Source organism: Peromyscus eremicus, chromosome 8a, assembly GCF_949786415.1.
Source record: "Peromyscus eremicus chromosome 8a, PerEre_H2_v1, whole genome shotgun sequence".
NCBI lineage: Eukaryota > Metazoa > Chordata > Mammalia > Rodentia > Cricetidae > Peromyscus > Peromyscus eremicus.
Genome location: NC_081423.1, coordinates 44,511,645 through 44,525,061, shown reverse-complemented (window position 1 = coordinate 44,525,061; position 13,417 = coordinate 44,511,645). Strand labels below are relative to the sequence as shown.

The window sequence follows — 13,417 nt, the reverse complement described above, 5'->3', positions numbered from 1 at the left end:
ATTCACAATCGCTGGGCGGTGGTGGCGCACGCCTTTAATCCCAGCACTAGGGAGGCAGAGCCAGGCGGATCTCTGTGAGTTCGAGGCCAGCCTGGGCTACCAAGTGAGTTCCGGGAAAGGTGGAAAGCTACACAGAGAAACCCTGTCTCGAAAAACAAAACAAAACAAAACAAAACAAAACAAAAAAATTCACAATCGTGAAAGCAGGTATTGACTGAGGTTCAGGTTTAAATAGAGCACGAGAGGTATGGGAAGGTCAGGGAGTGGTGCTGTCCATACGAACAGCCAGGGGGAACAAAGTGCTCCTGTGGTCTCAAGTCCATCTTGGAGTCCATCACGGTACCCGTCCGTCACTGGCCCATCTCTGTCTCTCTTCCCATCTGCCTGTGGCTGGTCTGATAAAGTCAGCACAGTGTGCAACCTCTTCCGGAGAGGCAAGTTCCTCCTCTGGCTGGAACCCAGCTTCAGGCTTTCCTTTCCCTCAGCGTGAGATTCCTGGGGAAATCTTATTTCTTTGAGGTCCATTGTCTCAGTGGTCTGATAGCTGGAAGAAGGGGCACCACTGTCTCCTTTTAGAATATCTCTCCTCCCGTGGAATTTGGGTTGCGTAGATTGACGTATTTCCCTGCTCATGAGTGTGCAGTGGGGTGGGCAGGGCACCAGGTACAAGGGGTTCAGCTTGTGTAGCTCGGGGTCCTGATACCTCGGGGTGCCTCAGTTTGGTTTTCATTTTTTCTATGCCAGCATCAGGTCGTGTCACTCTGTATGGAAAGTGTTTTTTCTCTCCCTGAAGTTGAATGCTGTACTTTGGTACCCGTAGATCAAGGTGGGTATCTGAGTCTGAAAAGCTGGTTCTCTTTTTGTGTGCATCAAGGAAAAACCTTCCCCTCTGTCTGAGATTTGAGATTTGTCTGTCTGAGTGGCCTGTTTCCGTCTCTCTGATTCTGTGTGTGCAAGTCTCCTGACTTCGCCTTCTTCTGATGTCAGCCTCATCCCTGGGCTCAGAGCGTGGTAGGCATGGCATAAAGCCAAGGGTGGAGTAAGAGCTCTTCCTGTCCAAGATTCTTTCTTAGAAACAAGGAAACCTGTTCCAGAAATATTTTTTTACTGGTTAAATATTTGTGGTTAAAATTGGGCTATGGCTATAAATTCCCACACAGGCCTTGATGAGGAAAATTAAATTATTGTGACTAGCTAAAACAAATGATTTAGTGTGAAAAGAATATTGGGGAATTAATTGTTGCAGCCACCACATTTCCTAGAATAAGAGGGGAATTAGAGGAGCACTTAAGACTTGTCATCTGATACGCGCAACCATAGTGAACATGGCGGTATGTAAAGATTCAGGAAGTATATGCCATATAACCTATTGAGAAAGTCAACGAAGTTAATGAAAATAAAGAACCAGGAAGCTAAAGACAGAATGGGAACATGATGAGTGTGAAATGCAGAATAATGCTTACCAAAGCTATCCTAATCCCCAGAACATGTGGCTGCGTCATCCTACATGATGACAGGCATGATGTGACTAAGTTAAAATCCTGAGGTGTGGCAATCACTCTGGACTGTTACATGGGCTCAGTAGAATTGCAAGGGCCCTTAAGTCGAGGGCAAAAGGGTCAGTGTCAGAAAAAGGACTTGAGATGGCGGAACCGAGGTGGGAGTGTATGCTCCATGACAGATTGCTACAACAAAACACTTGATGTTGGAGAACGTATAAAGAAAACAGATGCATTTAACTCAAAGTTCAGGAGATTCAAGAACGCAGCTCCAGCATCTGATCAGCTTTGGTGAGAGCTTTTTGGCTACACTGTAACATAGCAAATGTTGCGTGGCAAGACGGCAAGTCAGAGGGATGGGGGCAGGCTCGCTCTATGCAGAACTTGCTCCAGTGGGAGCGAACAGGGCTCCTGGGGAATTACATGACTCTCTTCTGAGAGTTACACTCCAGTGACTTAATTAGCACTGAGCCCACCTCTTTTTTTTTTTTTTTTTAAATTTATTTATTTTACATCCCGACCACAGTGTCCCCTCCCTCCTTGGGCCCACTTCTTAAAGGTTCTGTCTTTTGAAGACTACAACATGGAGGCCCGAGCTTCCAATGCACAAGCTTGGGGGACATACGGAAGCCAAATTAGCCGTAACTTCAGGAGACAGAAAACTTTCTATTCTTCTTCTTCCTTTTTTTTTTTTTTTTACCAATTTCCTTCTTAATTTTTATTTTAATTATTTAATTATTTTTGGCTTTTTGTGACAGTATCACTTTTTAGCCCAGGCTGGCTAGGAATTCACACAGCCTTCCTGCCTCAGTTTCCCACGTATTGAATTACAGGCATGAACCACCATGCCCAGCTTATTCTTTAAGAGGTAGGAACTTTGCTGCCTGTGCTGGGCCTGAGCTCCTAGGCCACTGAGTCCTCCTGCCACAGGTTTCTGAATACCAGGATCACAGGCACATAGTCCCATATCTGGGTGACTTCGGTTCTTTTATTTATTTATTTATTTATTTTATGTGCATTGGTGTTTTGCCTGCATGTCTGTCTGTCTGAGGGTGTCAGATCCTCTGAAACTGGAGTTACAGACAGTTGTGGGTTGGGTGGGGGGTTGGGAATTGAACCTGGGTCATTTGGAAGAGCAGTTAGTGCTCTTAACTGCTGAGCCATCTCTCCAGCTCCTGGCTTCGGTTCTTTTAATCCCAAATGAGATGAAAAATTGGCAACAGTGTAACATCCAGAACGTTGCGTGGATGGCGCAGGTGTTAAATACTGCCCTCCATCCCTCTGCAAGTTAAAACTTACAAAATATTCCAAAGAAATCTGAGTTCTGTGCTGGCTTTATGTTGAGAGACCTTGAATTTTCTAGTTTTTTTTTTTCTTTCTAACTGTCCATGTCAGCAGCATGGTGTGTCATCTCTGGGATATAGACACATGACGATTAAGGCCTCTGTGAATTCGCGTTTCCTTAGTTCTTACTAATGTCCTTTTCCTGTCCCAAGAAAGGCTTGTGACACTACTGTCTGTCACTGACATAAAATACATCCTAAAAAAACAAAATTATTAAAAGATCCGGAACACAAGGCTGTGGGGTGGATTTCACGTTCAGTCACAGCACACGGGTCTACAAGGATCACCAGCTGTCACCGGAAAGCCAGCAGTGGTGTGCACCAGAGTTTCTCCTGAGTCCCCAAGGAGAAACTGGCTCTGCCATCTCCCCAGCTTCAGGCTTTTGGCCTGAAGTGTAAAAGAATAAAATCCTGTTGTCTGAAGCCTCCAAACCTGTGGCGTGTTGTTTCAGAAGCCCCAGGTCACCAAGGCGGGCACATGCTGCCCCGCCCTCCTAATGTTACCTCTGTCTTCTTTGAGGGAAGTCGTGCTTGTCAGAGTTCTCTGCTGTGAAGCTGGTCATCCCTCCTTTCCGTGCTGTAGAACGAGGACCAGATCACACTTAAGAAGCGAGGCCAAGAGGTTTAATTTCTTGCTATTGTGTCTGATATTTCTTTTAAGAATGTTTTCATGTAGAAACCAACACAAAAGGCTTGCACATAGAACTTTATTAAACCTCTTTTAATTCTGTTTTTGTTTTGTTTTGTTTTGTTTTGTTTTGTTTTTCTGGTGCTGGGGATGAAACTAATGGACTTGCGCATGCTAAGCAAGCACTGTCCATGGAGCTATCATTCCAGGTCTCTGTATTAAATCCATCAGCTTTCCCCCATTTGATTTCTTTGGATAGTCTCGAATTACAAATGCAAGCAATGGTTTTACCTCTTCCTTCCCAATATTTACACATCACATTTATGCTTCATGTCGTGTTACACGTGTGAGGATTTCCTGAAGACCCCGGAAGAACAGTAGTGGCTGTCTCCCTCTGAGCCGGCTGGGGTGGTCATGTTTAAAGTTCTGACCTTTGCTATGAGAAGGAGTTGCTAAAACAGCTGGGCAGCCTGAAGGTGGCACTCGCCCAGCTGCATATCACCAAAATAACAGGCAGGAAGGCGTCCAAGCCCTCTGGGATCAGTGCTGTCTGGAAATTCACAGTCCATATTCTCATCATCATTAACCAAACTCAGAAAGTTCCACAAATACCTGAATCTGTGCCCAAGAAGACTCATGTCACACACCAAGGCTCAGCAAACAGGAGGATACCCCCAAAGACCAAGAAACAGCTGCAGCAGTTCATTGTCAAGGACCGTGCAGCAGGACATTGATATAATGAGGCTAGGGTGGGGATAAACTGCAGGAAGAGGGAGGGACATCTTAGTGCCCAGCCTGGGCTTCCAGCTTGGAGACCCCACTTCCTCTGAGAAGCTCTGCTCCACACGTGCAGTCCTGGTTGAGGAACCCCAGTCGTAGACAGAGCTTGGGGTATAGTCGGGGTATACCCAATTTCCTGGACCAGGTAATTGTTCTAAAAGTAGGCAAGACATCTAAGGAGAGCCAATCCCCTCCTCTCTCTCATTTCGTGTTAATGGAGTCAGAAGAGAAGGGAGTAGGGTCTTACTTAGCCGCTGACCTATAGAGTGGGAGGATGAGATTGGAGATTGCTTTTACCCCCATAAGGACCAAGGGGAGAATCACAGATGGTGTGAAAGGGCTGGGGGGGGGCATTATTGGTCTTGTTTGTTTGTGTGGTGGTCTGAATAAGAATGCCTCCCCACCATAGGCTCATCAGGAAGTGGCACTACTTGAGAAGGATTAGGGGATGTGGCTTTATTGGAGGAAGTATGTCACTTGGGGGTGGGCTTTGAGGTTTCAAAAGCCCACATCAGGCCCACTCTCTCTCTCTCTCTCTCTCTCTCTCTCTCTCTCTCTCTCTCTCTCTCTCTCTCTCTCTCTCTCTTCCTGCTGTTTGTGGATCTGGATATAGAATTCTCAGCTACTTTTCCAGGACCATGTCTGCCTGCATGCCACCATGTTCCCCACCATGATGGTAATGGACTAAACCTCTGAAACTGTAAATGAGTCCCAGTTAAATGTTTTCCTTTATAAGAGTTGCTGTGGTTGTGGTGTTTCTTCACAGCAACAGAACACTGACTAAGATGTGTTCTTTTCGTGGTGCTGGAACCCAGGACCTCACACATACGAGGCAAGTATTCCACTTCCAGCCACATTGATCTTATTTTAAAACCTTGGATTCTCCATGGCTGTAGCTCAGGGGTAGGGCTTTCACTTAGCATATGTGAGGCTGGGGGTGGGTTGTATCCCCAATACTAAAAATCAAACCCCAAATCTTGACTCCAAAATTGTGGTTACCTGCGTGTATGGTTCAGTTATGCAGTGTCTCTCACGGAGTCTTATGTTGAAGCCTTGGTCTCCACCTGGTGGCCTCATTTTGGAAGGTGCTGGAAACTAGGCTGGCTGCAGAAAGTGAGTCACACAGGCATGTCTTTGAAGGGTATTTTGTCTCTTTGCTTCCTGGCTGTCACGAGGTAAGAAACGTGGTTCCTCGGCATCCTTCCTGTACAGTGCCTGGATGTGGATGGAGCCTTCTGAGGCCAGGAGCCAAAATTAATCGCTGCTCCCTTAGGTTGTTTTTGGGATAGGTTGTCACAGCAGCATGAAACTAACAGTGAGCTAATTATTTGTTATTCAGGCTCACTTGCCACAGAAGGGACTTTAGCACCTCACAGGAATCCTTTGACTAAGGCGAACAGGAGTGGGTAGGGAGGGAGATGCATCTTGAGTTTACAGATGAGGAGAGTGAGGTTCTGGGCGGCACATCTGTATCCCCCCACCCTCCCCGGGTTGCTGGTGTCCTTTGAACCTGCATATTCCTACCACAGTGTCTCCTGTCTCTTCTGGCTGATGACCTGGCCAGGGAACACTTCAGTGGCTTGCTTTTCTCTCCTGCCAGATGCTATATTCTCTAATGGAACAACTGTCAAGAGGGGAAAACAATTGTAAAGTCCAAGCCCACAACAAAGTGTGTGTTAAGCTGACCACAAGCTGCACAGCAGAGACCTCGGACACCCACAACTGCCGGATCCGACCCTGGGCTGGCCACAGTGGAATCATGATAGGACCCCTGACTGGCCATAGTGAATCACGTCTCAGGACTCTTAAGTCTTTCCAAGCCGCACATTTCTGAACCTGCCCCTGGGCAGCGATGGAGACTGGAAGGTCCCTCGCTGTCCCCATGTGTTTTCCATTCGCTTCCAGCACTTCTGCAAACTTCTCTGTCCTGAGTTTGTGCGCTCGCCTTTGGAGACGCTCACGCAGACCTCGGGGTTGCAGGGGCAAGGGGTGCGTCCAAGGTCACAGAGACTGCGACTCACCCTGCCAGCGCTGGGCGGGCTTGGGGAGGCGGGGGAGGGCGGAGACTGGAATCCGCCAGGCCCGTGGGGCCCCGTGCCGCGTGCGTCCGAGCCCCCGGCAGCACGAAGGCCACATGGAGCTCCCGGAGGAGTCTGCTCCCGGGCCGGGAGGCGCGGACGCCGTGTCCCAGCGCCGTGGCCTGCGCCGCCTCCTGCTGTCCGGCTTCCAAGAGGAACTGCGGGCGCTCCTGGTCCTGGCGGGTCCTGCGGTGAGTCAGGTGGCCTCGCCTCTGGGACGGTCCCCAAGGATTGGGAGCCCCGTTAGCTAAGTTGCGGCGTCTGACTTGGTGGGGTTGGGGACCGGGAGAGCCGGCGGCGGGCCACAGCTGCGCCAATGTGGAGAGCCTGGTGCGCCTCCGCGTGCGCCCTGAAGCCAGAGGTTTCTCAAAGTAGGGACACTCAGACTTAGTTTCTTTGCAAACAAGCGGTGTAGCCTGGAAGGTCGGGGCATCTATAGAATCAACCTGGGACAGAGGCATGGAGCAGGAAGGTGAACTGTCACCTTGGAATTAGGTTTTCGAAACTATTTGGAATCTAGAGCCTATGTCTGACGCAGAGGCATCCTGTGCCAGCTCCTCTCCCACCAAGCACTGTGCTCAAAACCTGAGTTCTTAAAGCGGTTCTCTTTGGGGTGGAGCGCTCTAATCAGCCGGGTTGGTTTTACTCGTTAGGCTAGGCCTCCTTTACCGCTCTCTTGGAAGCAATGTGGGTTTTAAAGACCACGGAACCACATCACATGTACTCTTATTTTGTTCTGTTGGGAGTTTTCCGTCCTCAGGGGTGAGAAAGCCACTTCTCTGGCCAAAAGAGCCTGCCAGTGTGTGTCTGAGTGAATATACTATTGGCCAAGAGGTCGACATTCAAGCACCTTGGAGCTCCTGAGCCCCGGCATGTGCGACCTCTTGGAATGGCAATCTAGCTCTTGGATATGGTGGCACACACAGTAGGGTGCGGAGCCACAAGAAAGCCCAGGGCAAACCCATCAGCTGCAGGTCCATCAGAGGTGTAGGAGTTCACAGCCCTCTGCAGACAAGAGCTGCTGGTTGTTCAGTCGCCAGACCTGGAGCCCAGTTCTCTGCTTGGATCTTCCCAGGCGTGTTAGGAAACAGCCCGTGAACATAGAGCAGTTCTGCTCTCTCTCCAGAAGTTGGAGAGCAGCTAGCTTTGCGTCAACTTAGTCTCACTGAGCTGCCGTCAGTAGCCATGGCCTGGAACCTCAGTACTTTTGGGGAAACTAGGGCAGAAGGTTCAGTCACCCACGCGTTCAAGGCCATCCTGGGCTACAGCATGAGCTCCTGCTTCAGAAACCCAAAAAGGAAAAATAGCAGCAGCATCCGGACGGAGCTTCTGCCCTCTTTTAGTCTCTTGATCCCCAGCACTGACTGATGGAGGGCACTGCCTCCTTTTCCTGCATGGGAACATGAATGTATACATGCACGCTGTTGGTTTCTTACCAACAGAAAACATATTTATGGCAGTGGGGGGGATAAAGAAAGAAGAAGAAGAAGAAGAAGAAAGAGAGGGAGGGAGGGAGGGAGAGAGAGAGAGAGAGAGAGAGAGAGAGAGACTCAGACCAACAGAATGGGGAAAAAAGGGAAACCTCAGATTATAGGAGCAGCCGGGTGACCCGGTAACTGCCTTGCAAGAGTGCCATCAAGGTTTCTGTCCCAATCAGCTTGTGATCGTGTGTGGGGCCCTTCTTGGTTCCCTCCACCTCCAAGCCCAGCTGCTGGGCATTCCCTATTTCCCGAGGACTGTGCTTATTGTCTACTGCTCTGTCCTCCCAGGCTCCACTGTAAGTAGGTAGGGTGGCTGAGCTAACCTCCTCTGAGCACTGCCTTCTTTCTTTCTTTCTCTTTACATTTATTTATTTATTCATTTATTGTGTGGGGGGGTGTGTGTGGGTGGGAGGATGCCACAGCACATTGGTGGAGCTCAGAGGACAACTTGCCGGAGTTGGTTCTCTCCTTCCACCATGCGGGCCTCAGGCATTGAACTCAGGTTGTTTGGCTTGGGAGCAAGCGGCTTTATTGGCTGAGTCATCTCACAGGCTGGCAGGCTTTTCACTCTCTCATTCACTGAATTTCCTCTAGAGATCCAAAAATGTTCACTGTGGAGCAACTGCAGCTCTTTCCACACGTGTATCGAACACAGCAGTTAGCATTGCGCTCCAACCCTGAACTCAGTTCTGTGGTCTAGCCCCTGCTCAGCCATCATGCCTTACCTTATTTCTACCTTTCTACCCAGCCCACCTCCATTCAGAGGCCTGGCCTCAACCTCCTTGCTGCAGGTTCTCTGACCTTCTCCTCTGCCTGGAAAGCTCTTTATGCAGCTTTGAGCTCAACTTAATGCCTCCTGGAATCTTCTCCAACTTCCTCACCTCAGCCCATCTTCTGGGCACCAACATGGGCTTTCCATTTCAACAGAGGGAACATTAGGGCCATGAAAACATCACTGTTATCACACACTGGTCCAGAGGAAGCCCTGCACTAGGATATGGAGACATCACTGTTATCATACACTGGTCCAGAGGAAGCCCTGCACCAGGGTCATGGAGACATCACTGTTATCACACACTGGTCCAGAGGAAGCCCTGCACTAGAATATGGAGACATCACTGTTATCATACACTGGTCTATAGGAAGCCCTGCACTAGGGTCATGGAGACATCACTGTTATCACACACTGGTCCAGAGGAAGCACTGCACTAGGGTCATGAAGGAGACATCACTGTTATCACACACTGGTCCAGAGGAAGCACTGCACTAGGGTCATGAAGGAGACATCACTGTTATCACACACTGGTCCAGAGGAAGCCCTGCACTAGGATATGGAGACATCACTGTTATCACACACTGGTCCAGAGGAAGCCCTGCACTAGGGTCATGAAGGAGACATCACTGTTATCACACACTGGTCCATAGGAAGCCCTGCACTAGGGTCATGAAGAAGATATCACTGTTATCACACACTGGTCCAGAGGAAGCCCTGCACTAGAATATGGAGACATCACTGTTATCACACACTGGTCTATAGGAAGCCCTGCACTAGGGTCATGGAGACATCACTCTTATCACACACTGGTCCAGAGGAAGCACTGCACTAGGGTCATGAAGGAGACATCACTGTTATCACACACTGATCCAGAGGAAGCCCTGCACTAGGGTCATGAAGGAGACATCACTGTTATCACACACTAGTCCAGAGGAAGGCCTGCATTAGAATATGGAGACATCACTGTTATCATACACTGGTCTATAGGAAGCCCTGCACTAGGTTCATGGAGACATCACTGTTATCACACACTGGTCCAGAGGAAGCACTGCACTAGGGTCATGAAGGAGACATCACTGTTATCACACACTGGTCCAGAGGAAGCACTGCACTAGGGTCATGAAGGAGACATCACTGTTATCACACACTGGTCCAGAGGAAGCACTGCACTAGGGTCATGAAGGAGACATCACTGTTATCACACACTGGTCCAGAGGAAGCCCTGCACCAGGGTCATGGAGACATCACTGTTATCATACACTGGTCCATAGGAAGCCCTGCACTAGGATATGGAGACATCACTGTTATCACACACTGGTCCAGAGGAAGCCCTGTACTAGGGTCATGAAGGAGACATCACTGTTATCACACACTGGTCCAGAGGAAGCCCTGCACTAGGGTCATGAAGGAGATATCACTGTTATCACACACTGGTATGGCTGGTTGTTATTTCAGTTCTGGTTCTGCCATGTGTCTCTGGAGACATCATTACTCGAGAGGACAAAGCCACTGGTTCCATAAGATGATTGCTCCTGCATTTAGGGAGGGGGCACTCCGGTTTCCTTTAGGGGATAAATATTGTCGCATGAGAAGTAACCCCCTCATGAGTGATCTGTCTGTGAGGCTCTGTTGTTCTTGGGATCCAAGATGACTGAAGAGTTAGAACATGACTGGAGAATTTCAGATGCTTGGGGGCTAGAGCAGGGTATTATGGAAGCTGATGGCTGAATGCCTTAGCTGTCCTTATCTTTGTGACTTCATTCTTCAAGGGGACAAGATGGGTTAGGTATTACTAGTTCTTAGCCGGAACTCTGTAAGTGATTAACATGCCTATGGGTAGAGTAGGCAGGAATCTAGTCCAAGTAAAGGACACAGACATAAGTGAAGGCTGAGATGCCACCCTGCTTTTAGTTACTTAGGGTCCCCTGTGGGGAGGTTGGTGCTTTTCAGTTCTCTGTGCAGAAGTGCTCAGCCGTGTTATTGCTTAATATCCACATCTTTTCTGTCTGCGCTATGGCTTCCAAGGTTGGGCGGCTGAGAGAACTCAGACTGGAGACCACAGGGCTGGGATTCCAAATGCACTGCATACTTTAAAGATACTATTATGCTCTGAGTTGAGTCAGGTGACTCTGGGCTGAGCTTCCTCACATGTACAAGGAAGAATGTCACAGATGATGGCTGTGCTGACCTATTGCTGCTAAGAGTGGACTTTCAGGCCATTGTGGGGAGGGATGAACGAGGCCCTTCTAGAGCTCCTGTACAGTCCACTGAGCAGGCTGTTACTTGCTCTTGCTCCAAGCACCAGGCCCCAGGCACATACTCCTCTTTTCCTTCTCCTATATTAAGTTGCAAGGCAGGAAGGGTCTTGTTACCAGGTTTCTGTATTATGACCTGCTGAAAAAAATGAGCAATATCCCTGGACAAGAAGGAAGGAAAGAAGTACACACTTCCCACGGAGCTGCACCCTACTCTGGTAACTTCTGTGATATGTTTGGTTCTGTCTAAGCTATGCCCACGTCAGTTCACACAACAGCCATTGAGCTGTATGGGAGAACCAAGCCTTGTCTAGAAGCAACAGGCCTTCCAGCAGCATAGCTCCAAAAGGTCTTGGATATTCTCTAAGTATGATCGTTGGCCATATGCATCTTTGCATGGCACAGAGGTAGAGAAAATAAAGAAATGAACATTCCTCAGTCCTGCAAACCTCCTAAATCAATATGTTGAGATGGGCCAGGGAACATTTTGAATACATGCAGGTGACTTACATCTGTAACCAAATGCTCACTCAAAACCAAGAGCTGAGAAATCAACACATTTCTGCTCCAGAGCCCTGATCCTGCAGGTACTGGCTTTGTTCAGCACCAACCTGGGTAGTGAGCAAAGTTAACAGCATACTCCGGGCAATGCTGCAGCAGGCCTCATGAAGAGGCTGGATTAACTGGTCATCCTTTGAAAGTGCGTCCCACATGAATTATCTGAGCTTAGCTCGAATTCCTGGGCTTTTGTGTCAGAGACACAGCATTGTGGAGGATTCATAGTAGTCTCTGGAATATGAGGCAGAAAGGCTTAGTAGTTGAGGATGTATTTGCCCTCATAACTGAGCCATTATAGAAATAGGGAATTAGAGGTGCTCAATAAAACAGGAGCTTTCCATGTGAAGTCCCAGGTTCCTCTGCTGTCTGGTTGGGTAATCTCACTTGTGCCTTAGCCCTTGTGTTACTTTCTTTCTGTTCTGATAAAGCGCCAAGACCAAGGCAGTCAGAGAAGAAAGGGTTTATTGTGACATATGGTTCCGGAGGGCTAGAGTCCATAGTGGTTAGTCTGAAGTCCCAAAGTCTTCCACGATCCTCTAGGAAACATGGTCAGGTTCTTTACAGCAACAGCCCACTCCTTGGTACCAACTTCTGTATTAGTTACCTTTCTGCTACTGTGATAAACACCACGGCCATAAAGACAAACAAACTTGTGGAGGAAAAGGCTTATTTCTACTTGTATTTCCACATCACAGCCCATCGCTGATGGACGTCAGGGAAGGAACCTGGAGGCAGAGACTAAAGCAGAGGCCATGCAGGGATGCTGCTTACTGGCTTGCTCTCATGGATTGCTCAACCTGCTTTCTTACAGCATCCAGGACCACCAGCCCACGGGTGGCACTGCCCGTAGTGAGCTGGGCCCTCCCACATCAATTATCAATCGAGAAAATGCCCCACAGGCCGATCTGGTGGGGGCGTTTTCTCAATAGTCATTTGCTCTTCCCAAATGAGTCTACCATGCGTCAAGTTGACCTAAAACTAGCAGGCGCACACACATTGTATGCTATATTGAAATTGCGTGTTCGTTCACGTCAACAGTGTCCGTGTTTCTTTCCCTGGGGAACTGGATGGGCAGCACCAGGCTCTCCCTTGCACTGTGGTGGTGGGCGCTCATCTTGACCCCTGTTCTCCTCTCTTTCCAGTTCTTGGCCCAGCTGATGATGTTCCTGATCAGCTTTGTAAGTTCAGTGTTCTGTGGCCACCTGGGCAAGCTGGAGCTGGACGCTGTCACCCTGGCAATCGCGGTACGTTATTAGACTTTCCACAAAAGCTTACAGCGCTGTCTGCCGTGAGCCTCCTGCTGCCGTGACAAATGACCAGAGCCCAGTGGTTTAATCGTGCTGTATGTTTCCTTACAGTGCTTGGAGGTCAGGAGTCTGGAACAGGTTTCACTGGGCTAGAGTCGGGGTGCCAGTGGGGAGGCAGCCTTAGGAATTATCGTTTTTAGGGTGATCTTGCAGATTACCAGGCCTACTGAGCTGGATGAAGCCATCTTTGGAAGGCATTATCCCAGTTACCGTATCACTTGGTATGTGATCCTTGGAGCTCGGAGTTTGAATATGGGAAAAGGGTGCCTGGAAGTTTGCTGAACTCAGGAGGTGCTGCCTTACCTATACACCAGCATTTCCAACACAAATGGAAGCCCTAATCCAGAAGTGGAATGGGAGGGTAGGGTCTAGATCCAAACCAGTCTCCAAATCTGAAGTTGGGAGGAGCCCCAAATTCTCTTTGCGGTGGATGCAACCCCCAAAGACAAGGTGATACGCCGTCAGTTTCTGCCAGGGATTGGTAACTGGCCTTGTAAGGTCAAGAGAGTCCCATCAACTTATTTGGCTTAGTTAGTCATGTGTTTCTTTAAACATGGACTCTGGCTCTTTGCAGGGTGTATGCCTGTTCTCCTTACCCCCTCCTTGTCCTGCCCTATCTCTACTTGCCTGGTTTCTAGGCAAACCCTCTACCATTGAGCAACACCATAACTCCTTATTTGAAAACCTGAGGCAATGTGGAAGTATATGCAGGT

At 48.9% G+C, this 13,417-nt stretch overlaps 1 protein-coding gene across 1 annotated transcript in view; it reads left to right on the top strand.

The window, feature by feature from the left end:
- Positions 1–6,372: 6,372 nt before the first annotated feature.
- The window catches only part of LOC131916084 (multidrug and toxin extrusion protein 1), a 38,471-nt gene continuing 31,426 nt past the window's right edge, over positions 6,373–13,417 (top strand). The window contains exons 1-2 of the mRNA XM_059269381.1: positions 6,373–6,519; positions 12,540–12,641. Of these exons, the coding sequence (XP_059125364.1) occupies positions 6,385–6,519; positions 12,540–12,641 (237 nt within the window). The 5' untranslated portion in view covers positions 6,373–6,384. The remainder of the gene's footprint in view (positions 6,520–12,539; positions 12,642–13,417) is intronic.